Raw genomic sequence first — 21589 nt, 5'->3', positions numbered from 1 at the left:
ACTCCACCCAACCCAGTCTCTCTTTCTCTCTCATTATCCTGCTTTTATTTTCTTCATAGCTCTCTCTGATTTTACTGTATCTTTTTATTTAGTTTGTTTTGTCTTCCCCTTGAGAATGTAAACCACACAAAGACTTGTTTTGTTTAGTGTTGTACCCCAACACCTATAACAAAGCCAGGCTTGTAATAGGTAGCCAAAAATAGTTTGTGATAAATCAATATATTTTAAAAATCATATAAAAATCACCTAGATCTTCTTTCAGTTCCAAACATATATAAAACATAAGCTAGTGTGACCATCTTGAGAATGTACTTCACAGACCTATAAAATATAACTTTTTAAAAACACAGGCAGGCCATAAATGAAGAGAGAATCCAAAGCCAAAGCAGGAGGCATGAGAGCAAATGCTGCACTCACCCAGTGTGGGGTTGAATCTGGATACAGCTGCATAGCGGCCTGGGGCTGGAATTTTAATGCTCAGGTGAGGACAGGTAATGTGGCCTGGGCCCAAGCAAGGTAGGGGACTGGAACCGACATAACTGCATAGAGTCAGAATTCTTGAAAACCTGCCTCTACATGAAAGTAGGACCAGAAAAACTACCACCACTCCCTAGTAACTCAGGAAAGAGGCCAGTAAGTGTGTATTCTGCCCTAGTCTCAGGGTGAAAAAAACAAAACATCTCATGAAAAAAAAAAAACATCAAGCATGTGTCATGTACAAGTGTGATACCCAGATATACACTGTTTAAATTGTGCAAGAATCCTGAGCTGATAAATTACAATAAAAATGTTCCCAGGACCAGAGAAACCTTTGCAGAAGCAAAACTCAAATTACCCTGTAGAAATGTTTTCATAACTCAGGACTCCTTCAAGATTCCTTCAGAATAAACAAGTCCTGCTGAACAAACCAGACAAAGAAACAAACCAGTCAGAGGGAGAGGCCACATACATAACAAGCAGAACGATTAGCACCTCAAGAACTGATAGTAATAGAATAATCTGATGGAACTATAAACTAAATACGTTTAAAGGTATTTTTAAAGTAAAAGAAGGAATAAAAACTATAATGAAAGAACCAGCCTCTTTGAAAAACAAAAGGAGAGCTTTGGGGGAAAAAAAGAACTAAATAGAACTTTTGTGTGTGTGTGTGTGGTACGCGGGCCTCTCACTGCTGTGGCCTCTCCCGTTGCGGAGCACAGGCTCCGGACGCGCAGGCTCAGTGGCCATGGCTCACAGGCCCAGCCTCTCCACGGCATGTGGGATCTTCCCGGACCGGGGCACGAACCTGTGTCCCCCTGCATCGGCAGGTGGACTCTCAACCACTGTGCCACCAGGGAAGCCCCTAAATAGAATTTTTTAAATGAAAAATACAGTGCTAGGTTGAATATTAGTTACAGCTAAAAAGAGAACCAGTATCATGGAAGATGGGTCTGAGGAAAGTACTCATAATGTAGTAGAGAGAGAAAAAAAAAGAAATAGAAAAATGTGAAAGAGAGGTAATAAGACATGGGGAGTATAAGACATGGAGAGTATTATATTTGAGAAAATAAAATATCCTTTTAATTGGAGTTCCAGGAGGAAGAAGTAAAATAGGCAATATTAAAAAGATAATGGCTGAGAATTTAACAGAATTAAAGTAATACCTGTGATGTTCGTTGGAACCATCACAAGTCCCAGGTAGGATTCAAAAGAAACACACACACACATACACACACACACACCTCAGAACTAAAGAGAAAGTCATGAAAGCAACCAGATAGAAAAAGAGGTTACCAACCTAATAATGGCAATTAGATTAGCACAGGAGTTTTCATCAATGACACAGAAGCAAGAAGATACTGGAATAACACACTCAAAGTGGTAAAAGAAAATAAATGCCAAACTAATGTTCTATAACTAAATTCCTGCTCAAAAATGGGGGTGAAATAAAGACATATCTATACAAAGAAAAGAATATCCAAATCACAGAGGCTCCTTGAAAGAAAATATTAAATAATAATAGTACATTTCAATTTAAAGTAAATTAAACTAAGAACAAAGTAAGATAAACAATGAGCAAAGATCATAAAAATAATAATAAATTTATAAACACCCATACTATTTAAATTTTTTTAAGATTAATGGAGGGGAGAAGTTATAAACAACTTGGAACTAAAATATTAGATAGCAATAATATGGAAGTATGATTACCTTAAAGTATTTTAAGGTCCTTGTGTTGTTTGGTAGAAGAATAGCAATTTTGAAGAATGAAAGTTTTTAAAGCTAAGCATGCATATTATAATTTTAGGGGAAATGAGAGTGGGGATAGGGCAGAAGAAATGTAATGTATAACTTCCAAAGTAAAAGTGGGGAGGAAAAGGAAAAAAAAGAACACTCATATGAGATGTGTACAGATAAATAAAATCAGAAAGAATCTGCCATGGGCAGATCCTCATTAAAGGAAATTTAAAGACTGTAGTTCAAGCCAAGGAAATTGATCACAGATGAAAGACATATAAAAGAAGCTAGGGCTTCCCTGGTGGCGCAGTGGTTGGGAGTCCGCCTGCCAATGCAGGAGACACGGGTTCGTGCCCTGGTCTGGGAAGATCCCACATGCCGCGGAGCGGCTGGGCCCGTGAGCCATGGCCGCTGAGCCTGCGCATCCGGAGCCTGTGCTCTGCAACGGGAGAGGCCACAACAGTGAGAGGCCCGCGTACCGCAAAAAAAAAAAAAAAAAAAAAAAAAAAAAAAAGAAGCTAGAAGAAGGAACTGAGCAGATACAAGAAGATACAAGATAAAAGATCCCAAGCTATAAGAAAGTTAAGAGGACAGAAAGTGGTAAATATATAGGCAAATCGGTACTAGCATTGACTCTATAGAAGAATAAAAGAAGCAATATCTTGTGGGATTTTTAAAAGAAAAGAAATATAGACTTAAAATATACAAAACAACTAGCATACAAGGGGGCGGAAATGGGAAAGGTGTCCTTCAGAGTAAAGTAAAGATATTGATCGCTTCAGATTTTGGTAAGTAAAAGATACAAACTATAATTACTAGGTTAACCACTAAAAGGATAAAAAACAGATGGTATAGGGTTTCCCTGGTGGCGCAGTGGTTGAGAATCTGCCTACCGATGCAGGGGACACGGGTTCGTGCCCCAGTCTGGGAAGATCCCACATGGCACAGAGCGCCTGGGCCCGTGAGCCACGGCCGCTGAGCCTGCGCATCCGGAGCCTACGCGCCGCAACGGGAGAGGCCACAACAGTGAGAGGCCCGCGTACAGCAAAAAAAAAAAAAAAAAAAAAAAGATGGTATAATTTTCAGAGTGGTACAGAAAAAAAAAAGTGGAGTGAGACAACAAACTCAGTCAACCCAAAAGAAGACAAGAAAAGAGAAAAGAAACATAGAACTTGGGGGACAAATAGAAAGCACAAAAGACTCTGGCAGACATTAATTAAAATATATCAGTAACGATGATAAATGCAAGGCCACTACATTTTCCAGTTAAAAAAATGGTAAATTTGAACAACTCCTGGGGCAGGCGAAGTCACATAAATGAGTAAACAGCAGGTACAGGAAAGCAACAGCTCAAATGAAAGGGTAACTGATACCTCCTCAGGGCAGGGGAGACAACAGAGTATAGTGGGGCCTGGGGTAAACTGGTGAGAGAATATCTGTCTGAAGAAGGCTGTTCTCACGGATTGCTGCCATGTGGGAATATAGCCCAGTGCTATGTATGTCAACATTCAAACAAAGCTGGAAATTCTGAGTTTTATGGGAAATCTGATTTTTAAACATAGGCTATTACTTTTTTAACAAAGCAATCCTTGAAAAAAAAAAAGAATATCCTATTCATTCAGTGAATGGAAGAAAAGGAAATAAAATGAAACAAGCAACCAAGCAAAGAAAAAGCACAATAAATAAAATGAAGAAACAAAGACATAAAACAAAAGAAAAAAAGAGCCACCTCTGGAAGCCTTTGCAGCACAAATGGAAGTGATGGCTTCTACTAAACACCCACTGTGATCCACACCCTGTAATTTCCACCCTGTTCAACCTTATCATTTGGCTGAAGAGACCTAACATTAAAGGATGGGGAGGGCTTCCCTGGTGGCGCAGTGGTTGAGAGTCCGCCTGCCGATGCAGGGGACGCAGGTTCGTGCCCCGGTCTGGGAAGATCCCACATGCCGCGGAGCGGCTGGGCCCGTGAGCCATGGCCGCTGAGCCTGCGCGTCCACAGCCTGTGCTCCGCAGTGACTGAAAACTCCAAATAATGTCTGGATGTTTATTCCATCAGTTCTGCTTACACCAAGTCTCCTCTGGGGTTTACTGGATACCTGGGCTCATCTACCTGGTAATAAAAATAGTGATGTTAAAAGATACCTGAAAGGATGGAGGAGGAAGCAGAGAAGGGAAAAGAAGAATCAAGGATGTTCACCTTATGTGACTCTGAGTCTGTTATTTGAGCCAGTTCCTGGAATGTCAGTTCTTCCCCATGGCCTGTGAGGTAAGGTCCCAAATGTTCAGTGTGGCTTCCAAGGCCTTTCAGACCTGGCTTATTGCAGCCTGTCTCCACACCTTTGCCCAGGCTGCTGCCTCTGCCAGGATTCCTGTAGTCTCCCCGTCCACACTTCAGACCAAACCCACTCCCAAGTGAAGCATTCTCTAAAGGTTGCTTAAGGTGCCTGATGAAATCCCTGTATGAGGAATACATCTCATGGCTATTTTTAAACTTAGTCGGGCTCTGCAAAAATATGTGTAATGAGACAAAGACAACTGTGTTCATCATAATTCCAGAAGGCCTGAGGGTAAATGGATTGGCCTGATGGGGCTCCTCCCAGCAAGGGATGCCCCTATGGTTGGGACTGGACTCTTTTCCTAGAGGTTCTTGCCTGTGGACAGGCCTCCTGCTGAAGCTGTCTCACTAACTGGAAAGCAGAGCTACAGTGCCTATGGTCTAATCTCTATGGGCTGTACCTAAATATTCTAAGGCTTAAAAGAGAATACAGGACTTCCCTCGTGGCGCAGTGGTTAAGAATCCGCCTGCCAATGCAGGGGACACGGGTTCAATCCCTGGTCCGGGAAGATCCCACATGCCACAGAGCAACTAAGCCCGTGCGCCACAACTACCGAGCCCAAGCACCGCAATGAAGAGTAGCCCCCGCTCGCTGCAACTAGAGAAAGCCCACACGCAGCAATGAAGACCCAATGCAGCCAAAAATAAATAAATAAATAGATAGATAGAAATTCAGCAAGACCTAAATAAAAAAAAAAAGAGAGAGAATACAAAGAGAAAAGCATACAAATTAACAAATGCTTAAGTAAATGTCTATAAATATATGATGCTTACTTGTTAATTTTTTTTTTTTTGCAGTACGCGGGCTTCTCACTGTTGTGGCCTCTCCCGTTGCAGAGCACAGGCTGTGGACGCGCAGGCTCAGCGGCCATGGCTCACGGGCCCAGCCGCTCCGCGGCATGTGGGATCTTCCCAGACCGGGGCACGAACCTGTGTCCCCTGCATCGGCAGGCGGACTCTCAACCACTGCGCCACCAGGGAAGCCCTTACTTGTTAATTTTTAAATCTAATATCCAAAGATACTTTATTCTATATGGTAAACTACATTGTCTCACTTTTTAAAAACACGTGAATGCCTAACTCCTGAGAAATCAGAGCAATCATGAATTGAATGAGTTCATTATAGTCAGTTTCAAAAGCCAAATTATAAGAACGCTTTTCATTTCTTGCAGCAGAAACTACATTTAACGTGGGCTGTGGGCAAAAGTTGAAATGTTCGGCATGTGTGTGGGCAGACGAGGACTCAGGGCCTCAGAAAGAAGGCCATGAAGACCTGGTCCCGTGCACAGCTGGAGGGGACGCGGAGGGCTGATGGGACGTGAAGCAGTGCAGGGGGCATGGCAGAGGGCTGGTCATGGCTGAGGTGGGCCCCTCCTCTGCCCCCCACCTCTCATGAAATCATTAATAAAACTACAGGCCCAGGAAAATGCTGATTTCCATTGGATTTCTTGCAGAAATGGAACAAGGATAAGGCTCAGAATCCAGGTCGGATCCTGAGTAAAAGTGAGGAGGCTGCATGATTCAGCAGCAGGGGCAGAGAAGGAAAAGGGGGGCCAGAGCAGGGGTAAAGGGCCATGTTGAACTCACAGCACCAGGAACTGGGGTTCAGGCCAAGTTCTCCCTAAGTCTTTGAGGGGCAGGAGTGCTCCAATGAGACATGTTACCTGCATTTCATGATGGATGCTCTTCTGAAAAAGCGCCACCAGTCAAGATTGTCTGGTGCTAAAGACAGACTGGAAATAAAAGTGATCAGGCGTCCTTCATAAGGGCTCACCTTCAGAGAGTCAAGCTAATGAAGAGAGAAGGGGGAGGGGCTAGACAGCACAGAAGCCCTTGATCCAACAAGGTCTCCCAGGGCTTCCACGGAGGCCTGCTGCCTACCAGGTGCGGGCTGAGGAGGCGGCCTTCATGTTTCCAGTTAGAATGGACCGATATTAAAACCAAAGTGGAACAAAAAACCTGGGTGGGGCAGGAAACCATAGGAAGTGCATGTTTCTCCCTGTGCAAAGCTGATGGGTGGGAAGCAGAAAACAGAGTAGACCAAAGTCCATTATTGTGAGCTTATTTTTACTTTAAATAAAAAACAGAAAGAACTTGAGAAACTATTTGCTGTTAGCCTCCAACTTCGAAGTCACTCTAACCCATCCACATTAAAGGGCCACCCTAAAGGCTCCCCTGAAGCAGTCCCAGGAGGTTCCCTTTTGTTTGGTCCAGAGGTTGTTCCTGCTGCATTTCAGGCCTGCCCACCTCCTGAGCCCTGTACCTGCCCTGTGGGCTCGATGCCTGCACAAATCAACCCCTATGCCCCCTCCATACATTTCTTCTCTTGCCCTCTCAGAACTCAGGATCCCATGCATCCTGGGGCTTTGTCTGCAGGCACTCATATCCAGGTATTGGGCTCACGAGGGGACCAGCCAGTAAACTATCAATACATCCACACAGCCAGATCCAGGTGCCCACCTTGGAAGGGCTAGCCTGGGACTCTGAGACATACAGTGACAGTGACCATACACCTCAGTCCATGAAAACTTGACTCAGCCTTTAACAACACATGAACCACCCTGGAAAGTCAGCCTTGCTGCTGTTTTTGAACAGACCACTCAGCCAAGCTCTAGAGTGGCATTTTCCATTGCCAGGTGGACAGTTTCAGCGGGATGTCTCGTTGGCATCCAGTCCACATGTTGATAACATGTCAATAACAATAAGAATCATAGTCAATACTCCTATATATCACTTACTCTATATTATTAACTATTGTTAACCATAAAAGTGCAAACTCCCTGAGCTGTTATTCAAGCCTCTTTACAATAAAAGGGTCCAAAACCTACATTTAATCTGTCCAATCAGTATTTTTTGAGCACCTGCTAGGTCAGGCTGGGTTTGGGGGGTGAACAAAACAAACATAATTCTTATCTTAATGGAGCTTATAATCTGGTGAGGGAAAAGCCATTAAACACACACACACACACACACACACGATACATAATTACAACTTGTGCTGTGTGCCAAGAATGACAGAGCAAGTGTTACAAAGAGAGTACAGTGGGGCAAGGGCTAGTTTAGATGCTGGGCCCAGAACTCTGGTTTCCAAGTCAATGCTCCACTAAGCATCCTGGAAGCAATGAAGAGAAATAATTTTCTGTATCATGGGCAGTCACGTCCCAAATGAACAGAAGCAGAACTGGACCAAGCATAATTGGTGCTAGTCCCGTGGCATCCAAGCATCAGGATTTCATGTTTGGTTATACCTTTCACCTGGCATTCAAGGTCCCACATTCTGACTACAACCTAGTTTTCCAGCTTTGTGCCAGTTCTGCAGTTCTAAAGGCAAGGAGCAGAAAGCCAACCGGGCTAGTGGAAGAGGAGAGTGGTGCTTTTAAGCATATAACAGCAATAAGGAAAACGTAGCACTTGGTCTGTTTGAATTGGAACGAGAGCCAAGGCAGCTTGAGAGTCCTCAGTGTAGGGAGACAATTCTCCATGTTGTTTCTGCAAGTCTGATCCCCAGACTATCTCTTCTGGAATGTTCCCCTTAGCAGACAACCTAGGAAGCTAGAGAAATGTCCCCTCCAGATCAGAGGGCACATTTGTTTCCTGGTCAGCAGAGTAAAGACAGGGAACAACCCCAGCCCAGAGAAGATCTGTCTACACTCCAGGGTAATAAAGATAATGGCACTGTCTCTGGAGGGGAGGATGGGTGGGTCCCCCTATAAAATGGGGGGTTTCCTAAGTTCAGTGCTGCTGAGCTGGGGAACAGGCCCCTGTGTGCACAGCACCCACCTGGGCCCACATCCGCATCACCCCCATGGGACTCGAGGGGCAAGGGGAACTCATGTGAACAGGAAGTTCACACCGCCTGAGGGACCACGAGTCGTAAACTACCTAGATGCTCGTGATCTAGTAGCTCCCCTCTCTAGCCTGCTCCTTAGGGACTGCTTGGTCACTTGACCCTTACGAGCACGAGTTTGAAGATCTCCACTCTTGTATTTGCTGTTAATGACTCAACTATTTCCACAGGTTCTCCATGTACATCTTTCTCACCTCGATGCTGTGTATCTTTTCTCTGCCTTATAACGTGGTTTCTGCCAAATCACGGTTTCTGTCTTCTCTAATTTGGTTTGCTTATGGCCTTTTAGATGCATCCTTTCAGCTTTCACAGCTGTCTGATAATCTTCATTTCCAATACCAAATTTCTGAGGAAAATAACCTATTGCACCAACCTGTCTCTGATGGGACAGAGATTTTCAAGCCAGGCCAGTCCATAGGTCTGTTAATATGCAAACTGGCTCCCCTTGAGTCAGGTGACGGTTATTTATCTGTTGTCTTTCAGCCTCACAACTGCCCTCCTTTGCTCTGTATCGCCCCTGGGGCTGGAAGTCTGCAAAAGACTTTCCCAAAATCCCTCACCCACTGGTTTCCTATTATGTTGTAAACATGGGAGGAGAGGAGGGAGAGCATCAGGTAGAATAAAGACAACATCTTCCCGAATTTAGCTCTTACAGGGTGGCAGCTCTTGGAACAGCAGCAAGAGTAGGGTGATTCAGAACTCTAGCCATCCCACCTAACTCGGCTCAATAGTCAGCCCAGCAGTTATCAGGGTACCGTGCAAACATGATTTTTTACACAGAGATTCAAGATGGGTGTCACATCTACAGAGAGTTCATAATACACCCACTGAGTGGCACTGACTTAATCCCACAGGGCGCTCTTTTGCATACCCAGCAGAACTGCATGACATCGTGGTGGGCACACCGGGGGAAGCCCAGCTTACAGAATGTACGTTTCAAGGCTGCCTGTGCCCGCTTACTCGCACCAGGGTTAGAAGGAGGACTAGCCTAGGGTTGTAGCCATCCTATGGCAGGGGCTCAAAATCATTCCTACTTATTCTGGAAAGATTGGTAACTTGCACAGACTAAAGGGGCGAGCCATGATGTTTCAAACGTCTGGTGGGGATTTTAGATAATTTTGATTCCCATCTTCGTTTTGGAAAATTTAGATGCTGCCACCAGGTTTCCTTTCCAGCCATCTTGGGTGTGTTTTTCAGTTTTCCTCTGCTGTTTCATACTCACGGGTATCTTTCTGCCCTAGCACAGCCTCTTGTCAACAGTATTCCCTTTTACTCCTCCTGGTCTGTCCTCCTCTTTCACTTGTGATTTTCCTCCCTTGTCATTTAAGCTTTCTCAGCTATGCACAGAAACCCAACAGAAGCCTTTTGTGTGGGGGGATTCCCTCCCTCGCAGGCAGTTCTGAAAGCAACAGGTGCCCCTGCAGAGGCTTCGGTTGGACCTTAGACCTATACCCAGCAGCTGCTAATCCTGGGCTCTCACTACTTTTTTTTTAATTGGAGTATAATTGCTTTACAATGGTGTGTTAGTTTCTGCTTTATAACAAAGTGAATCAGTTATACATATACATATGTTCCCATATCTCTTCCCTCTTGCGTCTCCCTCCCTCCCACCCTCCCTATCCCACCCCTCCAGGCGGTCACAAAGCACTGAGCTGATCTCCCTGTGCTATGCGGCTGCTTCCCACTAGCTATCTACGTTACGTTTGGTACTGTATATATGTCCATGCCTCTCTCTCGCTTTGTCACAGCTTACCCTTCCCCCTCCCCGTATCCTCAAGTCCATTCTTTAGTAGGTCTGTGTCTTTATTCCCGTCTTACCCCTAGGTTCTTCATGACCTTTTTTTCCCTTACATTCCATATATGTGTGTTAGCATACGGTATTTGTCGTTCTCTTTCTGACTTACTTCACTCTGTATGACAGACTCTAGGTCTATCCACCTCATTACAAATAGCTCAATTTCGTCTCACTCTTTTTAAAAAGCAGTAAAATGGACTTCCGTCAAAACCAAGTGTGCTGGAGGTTAACTCTCTCATCTTGAACTCAAGCCACTCTTGCCTCGAAATTTTCCAAAAACACTAAGCTCATTTCTCTCGCCATGGGAGGAGAGAAAGACTATGCTGCTGGTACAGAACACTGCTTACATTGGAGGTGGCATGGATTTCCCTAATCAGCAGATAAATGCAAACTGCATGTGTGGGTGGGGTGGGAGTTGGAGGGTTCTTTGCAGGGTGCCAGAGTTGCAGGTAAAAGCACATATTTCCCTAGCTGGGAACAGGCCCTGGAGAGGGAACAATGCCACACCAGATGAGAATTTATTTCCTCTTTGTCCATGAAGGCATTAAGGCTCAATATCATAAGAGTAATGTCCACCTGTAAAAGAATACACAAACTAGATTCTCTATACTATCAACACAGATGTATCTCCAAAACAATCATGAAAATTCAAAGAAATATATAAAACTTGACTTTATGTTGTTTATGGACTCATTCATATATACACTAAAAGTAAAAAACAAAAAAAAAAATGCAGGGGATCGATGCTTACCAAGTGCAAGAGTTGCTACTCTGGAGAGGAGTAATAAAGAATGGAGGTGCAGCTTTAGATGTATCTGTAATGGTTCATTTCTTTAATAAAAAGAGAGATCTAAGCTTTTGCAGCAAACTGTTTATGTCTGTAGATGTAGGCCGTGTGCATTTAGGTGTGTAGCATATTATTTTCTGTATATTTCTGTTTGTTTGAAATACTTCATGACATAAATAATTAAAACACGAGAAACGGGGATTGTACAGTGGCATTCCCCAAATTACACACCTCCCGTTAAGCCCTGGAAGATGAGATCGATAGAGAAAGTTATGAAATCACATTCACTGAAATGTAATAGAGAACAAAAGACAGAAATAGGCACACATCTGTTTCAAAAATTATTTAGGACCCACAGATTCAATGCAATCCCTATCAAACTACCAATGGCATTCTTCACAGAATTAGAACAAAAATTTTTACAATTCATGGAAACACAAAAGACCCCGAATAGCCAAAGCAATCTTGAGAAAGAAAAACAAAGTTGGAGGAATCAGGCTCCCTGACTTCAAACTATACCACAAAGCTACAGTAATCAAGACAAAAACAGAAATATAGTTCAATGGTACAGGATAGAATGCCCAGAGATAAACCCACACACATATGGACACCTAATTTATGACAAAGGAGGCAAGAACATACAATGGAGAAAAGGCAGCCTCTTCAATAGTGGTGCTGGGAAAACTGGACAGCTACATGTAGAGGAATGAAATTAGAACACTACCTAATACCATACACAAAAATAAACTCCAAATGGATTAAAGACTTAAATGTAAGACCAGATACTATAAAAATCTTAGAGGAAAATATAGGAAAAACACTCTTTGACATAAATCACAGCAAGATCTTTTTTGACCTACCTCCTAGAGTAACGGAAATAAAAACAAAAATAAACAAATGGAGCTTTTTTATCATAAATGGGTGTTGAATTTTGTCAAAAGCTTTTCCTGCCTCTATTGAGATGATCATATGATGTTTATTCCTTAATTTATTAATGCGGTGTATCACATTGATTGATTTGCATATATTGAAGAATCCTTGCATACTTGGGATAAATCCCACTTGATCATGGTGTATGATCCTTTTAATGTGCTGTTGGATTCTGTTTGCTAGTATTTTGTTCAGGATTTTTGCATCTATGTTCATCGGTGATATTGGTCTATAATTTTCTTTTTTTGTGATATCTTTTTTTGGTTTTGGTATCAGGGTGATGGTGGCTTCATAGAATGCATTGGGAGTGTTTCTCCCTCTGCAATTTTTTGGAAGAGTCTGAGAAGGATCGGTGTTAGCTCTTCTCTAAATGTTTGATAGAATTTGCCTGTGAAGCCACCTGGTCATGGACTTCTGTCTATTGGAAGATTTTTAATTACGGTTTCAATTTCATTACTTCTGATAGGTCTGTTTATATTTTATAATTCTTCCTGGTTCATTCTTGAAAAATTGTACCTTTCCAAGAATTTGTCCATTTCTTTGTGGTTGTCCATTTTATTGGCATATAGTTGTTTGTAGCAGTCTCTTATAATCCTTTGTGTTTCTGCAGTGTCAGTTATGATTTCTCCTTTTTCATTTCTAATTTTATTGATTTGGGTCCTCTCCCATCTTTTCTTGATGAGTCTGGCTAAGTGTTTACCAATTTTGTTTATCTTCTCAAAGAACCAGCTTTTAGTTTTATTGATCTTTGCTATTGTTTTCTTCATTTCTATTTCATTTATTTCTGCTCTGATTTTTATGATTCTTTCCTTCTACTGACTTAGGGTTTTCTTTGTTCTTCTTTCTCTAGTTGTTTTAAGTGTAGGGTAGATTGTTTATTTGAGATGTTTTTTGTTTCTTGAGGTGAGATTGAATTGCTATAAACTTCCCTCTTAGAACTGCTTTTGCTGCGTCCCATAGGTCTTGGGTTGTCCTGTTTTCATTGTCATTTGTTTCTATGTATTTTTTTTATTTCTTCTTTGATTTCTTCAGTGATCTCTTGGTTATTTAGTAGTGCACTGTTTAGCCTCCATGTATTTGTGATTTTTACAGTTTTTTTCCTGTAATTGATTTCCAATCTCGTAGCATTGTGGTCAGAAAAGATGCTTGATACAATTTCAATTTTCTTAAATTTACCGAGGTTTGATTTGTGACCCAAGATGTGTTCTATCCTGGAGATGTTCCATGTGCACTTGAGAACAAAGTGTAATCTGCTGTTTTGGGATGGAATGTCCTATAAATATCAATTAAATCTATTGGTCTATTGGGTCATTTAAAGCTTGCATTTCCTTATTTATTTTCTGCTTGGATGATCTGTCCATTGGTGTAAGTGGGGTGTTCAAGTCCCCTACTGTTATTGTGTTACTGTCAGTTTCTCCTTTCATGGCTGTTAGCATTTGCCTTATGTAGTGAGGTGCTCCTATGTTGGGTGCATAAACATTTATAATTGTTATATCTTCTTCTTGGATTGATCCTTTGATCACTATGTAGTGTCCCTCCTTATCTCTTGTAACAGGCTTTATTTTAAAGTCTATTTTATGGAGCTCAATATCAAAAAAACAAACAACCCAATTAAAAAATGGGCAGAAGACCTAAATAGACATTTCACCAAGGAAGACATACAGATGGCCAACAGGCACATGAAAAGATGCTCAACATCACTAATTATTAGAGAAATGCAAATCAAAATTACAATGAGGTATCACCTCACACAGGTCAGAATGACCATCATCAAAAAATCTAGAAACAATAAATGCTGGAGAGGGTGTGGAGAAAAGGGAACACTCTTGCACTGCTGGTGGGAATGTGAATTGGTACAGCCACTATGGAGAACAGTATGGAGGTTCCTTAAAAAACTACAAATAGAACTACCATATGACCCAGCAATCCCACTACAGGGCATATACCCTGAGAAAACCATAATTCAAAAAGAGTCACGTACCAAAATGTTCATTGCAGCTCTATTTACAATAGCCCGGAGATGGAAACAACCTAAATGTCCATCATCCGATGAATGGATAAAGAAAATGTGGCACATATATACAATGGAATATTACTCAGCCATAAAAACAAACAAACTAGAGTCTGTCATACAGAGTGAAGTAAGTCAGAAAGAGAAAAACAAATACTGTATGCTAACGCATATATATGGAATCTAAAAAAAAAAAGAAAAAAATGGTACTGATGAACCTAGTTGCAGGGCAGGAATAAAGATGTAGACAGAGAATGGACTTGAGGACACAGAGTGGGAGGGGGAAGCTGGGGCAAAATGCGAGTAGCATCCACCTATTTACACTACTGAATGTAAGACAGTTAGCTAGTGGGAAGCAGCAGCATAGCACAGGGAGATCAGCTCGGTGCTTTGCAATGACCTAGATGGGTGGGATAGGGAGGATGGGAGGGAAGCTCAAGAGGGAGGGGATATGGGGACATATGTATGCATATGGCTGATTCACATTGTTGTACAACAGAAACTAACACAGTATTGTGAAGCAATTATACTCCAGTAAAGATCTATTTTAAAAAAATTATTTAGGAACGGTCTGAGCCATCCTGCACACAGAGTACCCAGAGTGCTCTTCCTCATGTCCAAATCTGATCAGGACTCCATGCTCAGTGTCCTCAAGGGCTCTCTATTGCCTTCCAAAGCATGTCGCCATGGCCTAGAGGACCTCTTCTGATCTGGACCCTGCTCACCCCTCCTTGAACTCAATGCCACCATATCCTTTCCTTTGAACTCAATACCCCAGTCAGAATATACTTCTCAGGTGCCGGCAGAGCACCATTCTCTGATTCCTGGGCATTTGAGCATGCAGCATCCTCTGTCTGCCTTGAGCACTGTCCTCCTTTGGCACTCCCTGACCGCTGCCCTTGGTTCCCTCCCACCCACTCTTCAGTTCTGAGATAAGACCCACTTCTGGGAAGCTACCCCTGCCTCTCCAAATCTGAATTAGGTAACTTTATTCTGTACTTCCCAAATCATAACTCTTATCACAATGGAAGCCAACTGCCTGGCGGTCTCTTTTCCCACTAGAGAGAGAGCTCCACGTCAACAGGGACTGTATTCTGCTGTCCTCTGTATGTCTCGCACATGGCGTAATGCCTGGCACCCAGGAATTGTCCGTAAATATTTGTTGGTGAGTGGGAGAGTGCATGAGTGACTGGATGAATGAATGGATCTAGAAATGGGACTAATTAGCTTTCCTAGTCACTTCCAACCCAGTGTCAAAGGGCCCAATAATCGGTTCATTTTCGGACCAACATAAAAATCTTAGTGAAAATCTTTCAACCATTTTTTGTTTTCTTAAAATGATCAAGTTTTAGTTAATCAAATCTAGCAGGCTAGATTAAAAGCTATCACAGGATTATTCAAAGCAAAGTCTATTCAAAACTGGTAGACATTGGGGCAAAGAATAAGATAACATTTTACAAATTTATAATAATAATAACCTCCCAGTGATTACTAATTCTTTATGGTAATGTAACAAGACATCAGGACCAACAGCACAGCTAAAGCTCGAAAGAGGGAATGTGTCTCTTGTGCTCACCATTATGAAACAGCAATGCAGCCAAACTTATGCCACTGACACACTTTCCCTCTGTGCTGTACATAAAAAGTATCACCTGGCTGGGCCTCTGCAGACCTGGGTCCTCTTATTTAAGGTCTCTGACCAACACAGAATTCCAGGGCATTGCTTTGACACCATCTGGTCCAATCCCCCTACTGCAGATGATGAAACTGAGGCCCATCTCTTAGTGAATAAACAGGTAAAGAAGACCTACTATGTGTCAGGAGACGTTCTAGGCCCGGGGGAGACAGTATGAATGAGACACACAATCCCTGCCCTGAAGATGCTCATGGTTTAGTAAGGGTGGTTTAAACACAAACACATACACACACGTGCACAATCACAATCACAATGACACATTGAAAGTATTATCTTGTGTGTTTGCAGAATTATGAGTTTGCTCAAAGAGGAAGAAGCAACTAAGAGTATTCAAGAGGACTCAAGAAAAGCTTCCCAAAGGAGATGAAATTTGAACTTCGTCATTTAAAGATGAGTAGGAGTTTGGTAGGAGACAAGAAAGGGCATTCAGGGCAGAAGGAAAAGCATATAGACAAAGACACAGTGTGAAAGCACTTGATCTGCTGGGGGAGAAGCTAGTGGACTTACTGGATGGCAGTACGGAGTGGGGAGAGGAGGTTTAGAGAGATTACATAATGGCCCTAAGGTTTCATAGTAGAATAGCTCCAAGGCCCACCCAACCTGGTTTCTTGACTCTCCTTCTAGGGGTCTTTTCACTGGACCTTGAGGCCTTTACTACCAATGAAATGTAGCCATCTGAAACTGCGATCATATTTAATAAATACCATCAGATGCTGTGGGCACAATGGGAAGCTCAAGGGGGAGGCCAGATGGAAGCACAGAAAGTGAAATAAGAGGAGGATTATAACAACAATGACAACAACCAGAACAAAAAGATTACTTATCGAAGTCCCAAATAGCACATCATATAGCCATTTTTTTTAATTTAGAAAATTAAGAATACCTGGGCAGAGGAAGATGATAATAATAATGATAATAATTGCAACAAATATTCCTTGTACTTTACACTTTTAAAATCCTCTTTTACCTATATTATTTCATCACAAGAATAAGCTCATTATATAGTATGAACAAAATTAATATGTGGTCCATACAAAAAGAAGATATATTAGATATATTATTTATAACTGTTCATTTGAGGCTGTCACTGCTGTGAAAATATAAAACGGATGCCTTTAGGCTGAGAGATTTGGCACCAACTCCAATTAAACCAGAAGGTTAGAAAAACAGAAAACAGAAGTGTATTTATGCTGTTTATTAAGGAAGAGAATGTTTTTCTCTCAAATGAAGTTGTGCAAGAGAGCACAGCAACAGGCTCAGAAAAATAACTGCGGCATCTTTTTAGGACATTTTAGGTCCCACTATAATTTTGCCAGAGTAAGGCATGTTTTCTTTCTAAAAATAGTCACTGTCCATCAACCTGCTTTTGGAGAGTGGGGGAAAAGACATGTATCAGGATCAACCATTCTTTTTCTATATGCCAGATTAGAAAGGTAATTCCTTAAAGATCAATATAAGCATTTTTATATTTTATAAGTATCTTTTATTTCACATCATCACTTTTATAGGCATACCTCCTTAAACTCCAGTCTGAGATACCTAAACTGAATATTGTCTTCTCACCCCCCTGCCCCTCACCACCCCGACTCCAATTGAGAATCCTTGCAGTGAAGAAAAAAGAACGTTGCAAATGAGATTTGAGAGTGGAGGAAGGGAAGCCCTTGACCTCTCAAAGGCAAATTGCAGAGTATTGTTTTGTAAAACTGAAAACACCGCATGTGCGCATATCTGTTTCTGTATGTTTGCATGAGGAAGGAGAAAGGTGTGGAACAATTCGGGCCAGTCCATGGAGGAAATGGGAGGAAGGAAGTGGGAAAGAAAATTAGAAGAGAGATTATTAACTTTTCTTCTTGTATCCTCATAATGTTCACACTTGTTACAATGGTCAAAAAATGTCATACTTTTCTTGTAATTGAATAGAAAAAAACTGGAAAGAAAAATAGAGCCCATGGATTTTTTAAAAAGTCTTTAAAAAGTTGATTCAATTAGCATTTCCTGAGTAAAATGTATCCCATAGCAAACAAATAGTCTCTTAAGGCCCAGGTATCTGACAGGTAATCTGCCAGCCAAATACCACCCAAATGACCCCCAAGGTGGAGCCTACCAGAAGATTTCTGGAGAAATAGTTCATCTACTATCTAGCCCCGTAAGTAAGCAGACCAGTGGGGTTCAACCACTGACCCAAACTGCATTTGGGAACTGCAAGTTTAGAGTACTTATTAATTGTATTTGGAGTGGAAGAGTATTAACTCGAGTTTTAGACTGTTCGGGTTAAGTGTACCAAATTTCTATTATGAAACTGAACTGACAGATTAAAAAAACTAAGTGTAACGCACGCTTTCAGGGAGGTGTGTCTACAGTACTGGGGAGTCTGTGGGTCCTGCCGGGGAAGGAGCAAGCCTTTGGAATCAAGCAGTCCTTGGTTTGCATTCTCGCTCGGTTACTACTTGCTGCGTGGCCTTGGACACATCCCTTGACCTCATGAGCTTCTGTTTCTAATGTGCAAAACAGGGATAAGTTTTCCTTTCTCGTGGGTTGTAGAGAGAAGTAAGATCGTATACTTAAGTCACTTAACAGTCACACTGGCAAGCCATAGACACAAAAGAAAGGGAGCTATATTACTAAATTATTCCATCACTCACTGATCTAGTGTCGGCTCTCTCTGCTCAGACTTTTAAGAATACACATTTGTAATGGTTCCCCGTCCCCATTCACATTCGAGTTTAAATCATGTGACAAAATCTGGATCCTGGAGATCTTGTTAAAATGCAAAATACTGGGTTGGCCAAAAAGTTCATTCGGGTTTTTCTATACGATATTATGGAACATTTCCATAAGATGTTATGTGTTTCCATAACATCTTATGGAAAAACCCAAATGAACTTTTTGGCCAACCCAATACTATTCAATAGGTCTGGATGGGGTCTCAGAAGCTGCATTTCTAACAAACTGCTAGTGATGTGAATGCTGCTGGTCTGGGTACCACAATTGGAGTAGCAAGGCTCTAGGGTAAAGCAGTTATAAACTAAACTAAAATAAATTAAGCTGAGGGAGATGGGAGCGACTCTGAGGCAGTATTAGCTACTCTATCCCTGTGCCTGTACACATTGAGCACACTTCCACTGTAGCACTGAGCACACTTCCACTGTAGCACTGAGCACACCATTGGGATTCTCCTGTCTGCTCTATGGGTCGAGAGCACCCATCCTTACGGCCTCAAGTGTTGCTGCACTCAATTCAGATATTCAATCCAGTTATGCATCAATAAGTGAATGGATCCATGAATGTGGTGAATGAATGAAATTCAAGGAAATTGCTGTTGGTTAATATATAAAAGTCTATATGAGTCTGAACTTCATACTTCTTAACTGCTGGGCTAACTTCACTTAAAATTAATGTTGTTGGGATTAAGTACTTTATCTAGTTTGATAGTCAGGCAAAAGAACCACCAGGAAAGATTAATCCTGTGCATTCACCCTAGAAATATAAAGTTTAAAGAGTTCCCTTTACGATAGAAAAGAAAAATCCAGAACTCCCCTCTCTCAAGGGAAGTCTCCTGTCCTCCAGGAAGAGTAACTACAATTCCGAGCACCTCAATGGGACAACACCTCTTACAAAACCATCATGCTGATAACATTCTATTATAATGAGCGTACATTCTCTTTTAAGGCATGTAATAGCTTTATACCTCTACTACTTTAGGTTATAGGTTTTCTAAGTAATTAAGGATCACTAAAAACAAACAAAAACCCTGCATTGCTTTTATTACAAAATACAACAAGTTTTCCAACTGGGGCTTCACATCAGTATCAGCTTGTACAATCAAGTCATGTAGTCTTTACATGGTTTATCTTACTGCACAGATAACTGGAGATTAGATTTGCCAAGGAAACTACTGTAGCAAAAACTGGTTTTCTTGCTAGGAGTTAGAAACCTCATTAAACCAGAAGGACCACTAAAAATTTAAGTTTCATTAGGCAACACTAGGAAGCACTTGTCCAAATTTGATGTATTTATATAACTGATTTTTGTTTTTTTTGATCAGAGCCTCAAGTTCTAATTCAATTGGTCAGCTCAGGGCTGTCTTCTTATGGCTCTTTTGTTGCAAATTGAGACACTGTGTGTGTGTGTGTGTGTGTGTGTGTGTACAGTTGGTACAATATCTACTTCTAAATGTCTCCAGATATGTTTAAAATTTTAGTTCTACAGCCAAAATGTTCAAAAAATTGGGCATGGTAAGCTGTGACTCATCTTCTCAATAGAATAATAGGATTTCTATAAATATGGTACATTACATTTACAATAGGGAAAACGGTAATTACATGCATCTTTAAAATTTAGCTCTGATGTAATCAACTCACCCCAGGTTGTCAAAGGTACTAGTTTTTGTCAGTACAGGAATCCACCTATTCTAAACTGAATCTTTCTCCTGGGGAGCCTACGGCACACACTCTCCCTAAGCTTACTGGAGAACTTTTAAGTCATTCTTTAATTAATGCTTTCAGCACCTCTGTGACCTCATTATGCTGTTGTTATTAAGCATTTGATTTTCTTGGTCCCAAGAGTTCTCAAAGCAAATACATGCTCCCCAGCAGACATTTATGTTTTCTTACAGAAGAGTTGGTTTCCCATGCACAATATAAAACAAATGCTAAGTAGCATGATGGTTAAGAGGGCCCAGACTTTTTCCAAACATTTTCATAGTTGGCAGCATTCCACTTTCCTTTTCCTGGAAGCCAAGAAACCTAAGTGGTTATTCTTCTTCATGGGGTAGAAATATCTAGGTAAAAGCATTCAAAGAATATTCAGAGCAGCCTCCCATTAGACATCCTTAGAAAAGCTCCCTATTTAGGGCTCCCATAAAATGCCACTGGGATATTAAATTCCTACAACCTTTCTGGAGGTCACCATAAGCCCAGCTACACCCTTTGACTCACAAGTCACTTTTGAGTATTTTTCCACAGAAAAAATCATAGATGTGCAGAGAGCTTGGATGTGAAAGATTATGAATGTCTGTATCACAACACTGTTTATCACTCAAATTTGGAAAAACCTATCTTTCCAAAAATAGATCAGTCATAGGTTATCCATACAGTGTAATTCTATAAAGACTTTTAAAAAGCTTTAATGTAATATATGATATGAAAATATGTATGATTTCGTATTACACATAAATAAGTAGATAATGAAATAGCATATCTAGAATTATCTCAATTTCCTAAAAAGATGTACATATGTATATGACTGAAAAGAAATAAATGCAAAAGTTAACAATAATTAAACAGTAAGGTAGGGTGATTTTAAATTTCTTTGATTTTCATGAATTTTTGTAGTTTAACATTTACACTAAATATGTATTATTGTATAATACTTTTGTTAATTAAAATAAAAAATGTTTTCCTCATTTTGTTGTCTTATCAGCATGACTATAGCCTTCATACATGTGAAATAAATTAATCACTACATTAGTAGGAAATAAACGGGAATAAATAAAAGTGAAATGAAGTTAATGAACTATATAGATTTGGCATTCGCTTCTTACATATATATTTTTTAACATCTTTACTGGAGTATAATTGCTTTACAATAGTGTGTTAGTTTCTGCTTTACAACAAAGTGAATCAGCTGTACGTATACATACATCCCCATATCTCCTCCCTCTTGTGTCTCCCTCCCCCCCTCCCTATCCCACCCCTCTAGGTGGTCACAAAGCACCAAGCTGATCTCCCTGTGCTATGTGGCTGCTTCCCACTAGCTACCTATTTTACATTTGGTAGTGTATGTATGTCAGTATTACTCTCTCACTTCATCCCAGCTTACCCTTCCCCCTCCTCGTGTCCTCAAGTCCATTCTCTACATCTGTGTTTTTATTCCTGTCCTGCCCCTAGGTTCTTCAGAACCTTTTTTTTTTTTTGATTCCAGATATATGTGTTAGCATACGGTATTTGTTTTTCTGTTTCTGACTTCA

The 21589-nt window shown here is 41.1% G+C and overlaps 1 protein-coding gene across 1 annotated transcript in view; it reads left to right on the top strand.

Annotated features, from left to right (window-relative positions):
• Positions 1-394: 394 nt before the first annotated feature.
• The window catches only part of LOC308619279 (angiopoietin-1 receptor-like), a gene marked incomplete at its 5' end in the record, with an annotated part of 112017 nt that continues 90822 nt past the window's right edge, over positions 395-21589 (top strand). Inside the window, one exon of the mRNA XM_081237903.1 lies at positions 395-491. Coding sequence (XP_081094029.1) covers positions 395-491 — 97 coding nt within the window. The remainder of the gene's footprint in view (positions 492-21589) is intronic.

This window comes from Mesoplodon bidens (genome assembly GCF_964165515.1).
Source record: "Mesoplodon bidens genome assembly, chromosome: 6".
Lineage (NCBI taxonomy): Eukaryota > Metazoa > Chordata > Mammalia > Artiodactyla > Ziphiidae > Mesoplodon > Mesoplodon bidens.
The sequence above is the reverse complement of the archived record's forward strand: the minus strand, read 5'-3'. Positions and strand labels throughout refer to the sequence as shown.